Here is a 7,075-nt window from a genome sequence, read left to right on the forward strand (position 1 = left end):
AAAAAAAAAAAAAAAAAAAAAACACCAAAAACCCAGGAATGGGTTAAACTGTGTTATGTGTATACCAGGGAATACTATTCAGCCATAAAAAGATGGAGACTTTACATCTTTTGTATTAACCTGGATAGAGTTGAAATACATTCTTCTCCATAAAGTATCACAAGAATGGAAAATCAAGTATCCAGTGTACTTAATACTAATATGAAGCCAGTCCACACAAGAGAAAATTCAATTTAAATTAGGGGTGAGGGAAAAGGAGGAAGCAGGAGAGGGCAGGAGGGAGGGGGATTGGTGTGATCCCACTTGATGGGCACAATGTAAGGATATACAGCACACCTCTCAAGTGTGTGGCACAACTGCAAGAGGGACTCCTAACAAATGCAAACACTGCAACATAATTGTACCCTCATATTAATCTGAAATTTAAAAAAAATGGTAGCTTTCGCACAGAGATTTTGCTGATGCAAGATACAATGAAAAGAAATGAGAGCACCTGGATCTGTTAATACTCTTTTTATCTGTGCAATAAACCTTCATGTTTTCCTGTCATGACGGTGCACCATTCATACTTAGACTCACTAAATTTACCAAATTAGATTCAACTTCATGACATTTATCTATTGAAGATATCTATTTTCCATTTTCTTGTCATAAGAGCATCCAAACTGAGTTACTCTTCGTAGTAAAGAAAATTTTCTGTTACAACACAAGTGAAGTATAGAAATTTCATTGAGTCACTAGTATCAATTTATTAATCCAAAACAACTGAATAATATATATTTTCCTTTTGAAATATTGTACAAAGTTGTTCTGTTAAGTTGAAGGCTAATTTCATGCTGCTGATCAGTTAGGGTTCTCCTTTGAAGAGGCAATTCTTTGTACTTTGAAACATTATTGGAGTACAAACATCCTACAAGTTTGACAACGCATTCTTTCATAATTTTTATATCACTGAATGGCTTACCCTTTCTCCTGAGTATAAACTGCTTTTAAAGTTTTAGCTTCAGTGGCATTATTTCCAGGTCTTACTGCTGCTTGAAAAAAGTATCTTTGCTTTTGCTTGTCATTTTTTCAGTCTCTTCAATACAACCTTTGGCCCCCTCCCTCTAATTTAAAATATTTGTGGTCCTGATGAGTCTTACAGTGCTGATGAACACTGACTTTCTTTAATGTTGGCATTACAGTATCACAAAGCAAGTAAATCTTATCTTTTTTTTTTTTTTTTTTGAGACGGAGCCTCCAGCTATCCCCCTGGGTAGAGTGCCATGGCATCACGCTCACAGCAACCTCCAACTCATGGGCTCAAGCGAGTCTCCTGCCTCAGCCTCCCAAGTAGCTGGGACCACAGGCGCCCACCACAACTCCTGGTCATTTTTTGGTTGCAGCCATCATTGTTGTTTGGCGGGCCTGGGCTGGGGATTCGAACCCGCCACCTTAGGTGTATGTGGCTGGTGCCTTAGCCGCTTGAGCCACAGGCGCCGAGCCAGCAAATCTTATCTTTAGCAGAAACAAGATAATATTGCAATTCCCAGTTCTCATTAAAAAATTTTTTTTTCAACATTCTCTTGATCTCTTTGACATGATGGGCTGTTAAGCACACAGATGTAAAAAATACTGTCGAGCCGTGCAGCAATTCCACTGTAGGGCAGTGCCTGTGGCTCAGTGGGTAGGGCACTGGTCCCATATACTGAGGCTGGGGGGTTCAAACCCGGCCGCAACAAAAAATAGCCATGCGTTGTGGCAGGTGCCTGTAGTCCTAGCTACTGGGAGGCTGAGGCAGGAGAATTGCCTAAGTCCAGGACTTGGAGGTTGTTGTGAGCTGTGACAGCACAGCACTCTACCAAGGGCGATAAAGTGAGACTCTGTCTCTAAAAAAAAACAAACAAAAAACCAGATTCCACTGCAAAAATAACTGCACTACACTGTTGTCAAAAGCTGGTAATAGACTGGTGTACTTGACCCCCATAAACTCTTGCCAAGCAGCCTTGTGTGGTAGTGGCTCCCATCAGGTGGGAGAAGTCAGAACTAAACTGTGAGTGCAGCTGTTGTCTACTTAGCCCTTATTGCTTCCTAATGTTGTAATTGTACCAGTCAATCTGGGAGGATTATTTCATTGAAACTTATTTTATTCTTTGTTTTTTTTAATTAAAAATAAAATAAAAATGTAAAAAGGAACAAAAACATATTAATAAAAAGTAAAGGATTTTTTTCTGTAAAATTTAGATTCACTAAAAGGCCACACTTAAGGACCCAGAAGGCCACATGTTGCCCTAAGGCCACAGGTTCCCCATCCCTGCCCTAAGTAAATATTAAAATGTAAAAAAATAAATAAATAAAAATGTAAGGTATGTGTCTATCATTTTTGTGATTTCCTGCTTTAGCCAATGTGTTTTTGTTAACTAACTACTAGTTACAATATTAAAAGGTAAAAAAGTTGCTTCTATAATTGTAGTATGGCATATACAATATTATTATATGTATGTCTTTAATAGCTTTGTCTTTTCTTTTTTTTTAATTTTTCCTTCATGGTACCTAGCACAGTGCTTTGAATTCATCCACTTATCAAACATTGATTGAGTGATTTATTTACCAGGCATGTCTATGAAAGGTACAGATATAAATGGTGCAGACCTTTTCTTTAGATGATCCATACCAGTAAAATTAAATGTTACAAAAGAATACCAAGTGCAAAGGTAATAGAATGTGTAGATGTTCCGGCTGTGTGGAGAATGGGCAAAGCTGGCTTGGCGCCTGTAGCTCAAGAGGCTAAGGTGTTAGCCATATACACCAGAGCTGGTGGGTTCGAATCCAGCCTGGGCCTGCTAAACAACAATGACAGCTACAACCCAAAAATAGCCGGGCATTGTGGTGGGCACTTGTAGTCCCAGCTACTTGGGAGGCCAAGGCAAGAGAATTGCTTAAGCCTAGGAGTTGGAGGTTGCTGTGAACTGTGATGCCACAGCACTCCACCCAGGGTGACAGCTTGAGGCTCTGTCTCAAAAAAAAAAAAATAAAAAAAGAGAATGGGCAAAGCTGACCAGAGAAGGCTTCACAAAGTAGGTAACTCTTGAGCTAGGTTTTGAAAATCAAGTAGGATTTTGCTAGGTAAAGAGAGGATGAGAGGAAAAAAGAGAGGAACAATATATGTGATTAAAAAGACATAGAGATCATGTCACATTCAGTGAATTATGAAAAGGTTTATGTGACTAGAGTATGGATGTCAAAGAATTTGTACTTATTTTCAGGGCCATAGGAGCCATTCACTTATAATAGGCACTCCATAAATGGATGAAAGAACAGAATATTTAACTATTGCAAAAGAAGAATGATTTTAATACAAGACTCATCTCTACCATATCTAAGCCAGCTGAGTGCCACTCACTGGTTTTGTACTCTTCTTTCTAACTCACTCAGTCTCCATCACTCCCTACTAGCCAACTTTTCCCAGTACACTCACACCGCTTCACCCGAGTCTGCTGGGATCTTAGTAACAGGCTGCTGGAGCAAACCAGCTAGAACTGTGCATTCAACCGTATAATGTCTGGTTCTCTTACTTTCTCTAGGAGTACATGTGCATGATGGGACTTGAAAGTTGGCTGCACTGGGTTGCTTGGTTTATTATATTCTTCATTTGTGTCTTCATTGCTGTTTCTTTCATGACCATTATCTTCTGCATGAAGGTACATGACTCTTGTCTTTCAGGGTGTCTAAAGTATGAATAGGTAGGAAAGAAATTTGGTGTTGCATGGGTGGTGGTGCTGAGATGTAATACATGATGGAAACACAGTCATTGATGACCACCAACGTCAATATGTTATGTAGCTGCTGAAACTTGGAGGACTTAAGCGTTTAAGATCTATAAGATCAGGAAGAGCTTTGTCTTGTCCTCTTTTCAGTTCCCAGCTCTTTAGGTACTTGACATGGGTGTGGTTAATTCATTACTAAAGGGAATGACCAAAAATATATTTTATAAACTTTAAAGCATTATAAATGTTATATTGTACAGATAGTTGAAAACAGTTATTATAAAAGATGAGAACATTTTTAACATCAATGGTATCTTGGGTTTTTTCTTTTATACTCTTAATGGAATTCAGTGTTAAAATTTGTCAACTTGCGTTTGATAACTAAATTATAACTCACTATTTAGATATATGAATTTACATTCTAAATTACAAAAATAAAGGCATTTTGGACAAAAGAACATAAGAAAACCCAGACTAAATAGCAAAATATATAAAATAAAGGAAATAACCAGAAAACATTAAAAAGAGAAGATATAAGATATCAAAAGAAATATCAAAAATTATCTATAATAATGATAATGACAAATGAGATAAACTCACTCATAAGAAGAAAAATATATTCACATTGGTCTAAAATTAAATCCAAACTTAAGCTTTCAAAAAGAATGATTACATGTTTACATATATAGGGCATAATTTATAAATGGTAATGAGTGCTAAATCAAAGGTCTGCCTTAAAAATCTATATATGTCATTTAGTTTATGATAATATCAGATTTTAAAAATATTTTCTTCACTGGCCGGTGCTGGTGGCTCAGTGGGTTAGGGCGCCAGCTCCATATACAGAGGGTGGTGGGTTTGAACTCAGGCCCAGCCAGCTAAAACAGCAATGAGAATTGCAACGAAAAATAGCTGGGCATTGTGGCAGGTGCCCTTAGTCCCAGTGACTTAGGAGGCTGAGGGAAGAGAATCACTTAAGCCCAAGAGCTGGAGGTTGCTGTGAGCTGTGATGACATAGCACTCTACCAAGGGTGACAAAGTAAGACTCTGTCTCAAAAAAATTTTTTTTTCTTCATTTTCTGACAGTAATTTATGCTTTCTCCTTATTCTTTCCATGTAAAAATTATGTACATCTATTATTATTTTATAGGTGGAAAATGTGGCAGTGTTCACGAATAGTGACCCTAGTTTGATATTTGTTTTCCTCATGTGTTTTGCTATTGCCACAATTTTCTTTGCCTTCATGGTCAGCACATTCTTCCAAAGAGGTGAGTCCTGATGTAATTTATTTTTAATCAGGAGGTGCTTATGACTTTTTTGTCTGGCAGCATTGTTAATCCCATTCTCTACAGCATTAATTATTTCTCAAGAGCCAAGTTTTCACTTTTATGATTATTTTATCAATAGAAGACTTCTATTTCCCACTGAAGTCTTATTGAAACATTTGTCTAGGGCCAGCCTCAGTGGCTCATGCCTGTAATCCAACTTATTTGAGAGGCTGAGGTGGGCGGATCTCCTGAACTTACAACTTTGAGACCAGCCTGAGCCAGAGCAAGATCCCATCTCTAAAAAAATAGCCAAGCATTGTGGTGGGCACCTGTAGTCACAGCTATTTGGGAGGCTGAAGCAAGAGAATCACTTGAGCCTAAGAGTTAGAGATTGCTGTGAAGTGTGACATCAGAGCACTCTACTGGTGTGACAAAGTAAGACTCTGTCTCAAAAAAAAAAAAAAAAAGAGAAAAGAAAAGAAACATCCATCTATCTCTCTGTCTGTCTATATGTGTTTTTATGCTTCATTTGGCTCCTCTATGTAATTTCAAATGGAGGCACTAAGTCTCAATATAAAAGGAAGTAGGGGCTCGGCGCCTGTAGCTCAGTGGCTAAGGTGCCAGCCACATACACCAGAGCTGGTGGGTTCGAACCCAGCCAGGGCCTGCCAAACAACTATAACCAAAAAATATATGGGTGTTGTGACAGGTGCCTGTAGTCCTAGCTACTTGGGAGGCTGAGGCAAAGTTGCTGTGAGCTGTGACGCCACAGCACTCTACTGAGGGTGACAAAGTGAGACTTTGTCTCAAAAAAAAGAGGAAATGGGGAAATAAGATATCTAAGTCAGATTATTTTCCTGGTCTTGATTGTCAAGTTGTGGCACAATAGTAGGGTGGCTTCTAGGACACCACAGTAAGAGAGGAATCCCTTCGAATTTGGTCCTGTGAGATGTGTTAACCTCTAAAACTATTGGTAGAATTGATAAACCATCAGGGACAAAAAATAATAGGAAGTGGAGTCAAAGGCACAGTGCAAGAGAATTGAATTATGAACCAACCTTAGAGAGATATAGGTAGAAACATTAATGAAGGATGAGTCTAGTAGTTGACGACAAAAAATATAAATGGTGGAGGAGGCTGAAGAAAACTGGGGGAAAAATCAAAGTGTTGTATAAATAAAGCCAGGCAGTGTACCATTACATTTGTGAATATTTTACATCAAATAGTATGTTCAAATATGTGGGTCCTGGCACATCTGTCTGTCAAGAGGTGATGGAACTCTGCTCACAGGACTGTGTTTAATGTTCAAAATACATAAAATTGTTTTCCTTAATTTGAGCTTGCTGTAATTTCAGCTTCATTTGGTACTCTGTTATGATTTGAAACATATTGATAAGTTGGTTTTCACCTGGCAGACACATGCTTAACTCATTTAAATCCACTAAAAATGCTAAATCTGTAAGCCAGTTTTCATTATCAAGTTCTGGCACAAATTTGGTACTTTATCAAACATGGGTTATGGGTGGCAATTACATCATCTTCTATGAATTTTATAAATTCCTCTCTTTTACCTACCATTGCCAAGGCACCATCAGTAACTATACCAGATATGTTGACAATGGACAAAGAAAATTGCTTTAATGTATTTTTTACTTCTTCCTATAAATCTCTCAATTTGTGTCTTGTAATGGCACTAAAGAGGGTATTTCTCAAGTGACATTATATTCATCATCAATACCTCTAGTAAAAATGGCATGTTCAGCCATATTTATAACATCAGTGCTATCATCCATTGCCAAAGTATAAAATTTGAAATTAGCAGCTTTACTCTCCACACTTCTTTTGATTGATTTTCTAATTTCTTCAATTCATCTGGCTATTGTCTGGTGAGACAAACTGACTTTAGAAATATTCCCCTAATTATATCCATATATTTCCTTATATGAATAAACTTACCATCAGTAAATAGTTTTGATTTTTTTGCATATTAACATATTAAATATGTTACCATATAACTAGCTTTTACAATGGAATCCATCTGAGTTATAAGTTAAAAAATAT

General features: G+C 37.5%; 1 protein-coding gene across 1 annotated transcript in view; it reads left to right on the forward strand.

Annotated features, from left to right (window-relative positions):
- LOC100948930 (ATP-binding cassette sub-family A member 17-like) overlaps positions 1-7,075 on the forward strand; it is a 137,500-nt gene that overhangs the window by 41,296 nt on the left and 89,129 nt on the right. Inside the window, exons 7-8 of the mRNA XM_023513859.1 lie at positions 3,564-3,680; positions 4,897-5,014. Of these exons, the coding sequence (XP_023369627.1) occupies positions 3,564-3,680; positions 4,897-5,014 (235 nt within the window). The remainder of the gene's footprint in view (positions 1-3,563; positions 3,681-4,896; positions 5,015-7,075) is intronic.

The sequence above is a fragment of the Otolemur garnettii genome, unplaced genomic scaffold (assembly GCF_000181295.1).
Source record: "Otolemur garnettii isolate 467f Iridium unplaced genomic scaffold, OtoGar3 scaffold00044, whole genome shotgun sequence".
NCBI classification, from domain to species: Eukaryota; Metazoa; Chordata; class Mammalia; order Primates; family Galagidae; genus Otolemur; species Otolemur garnettii.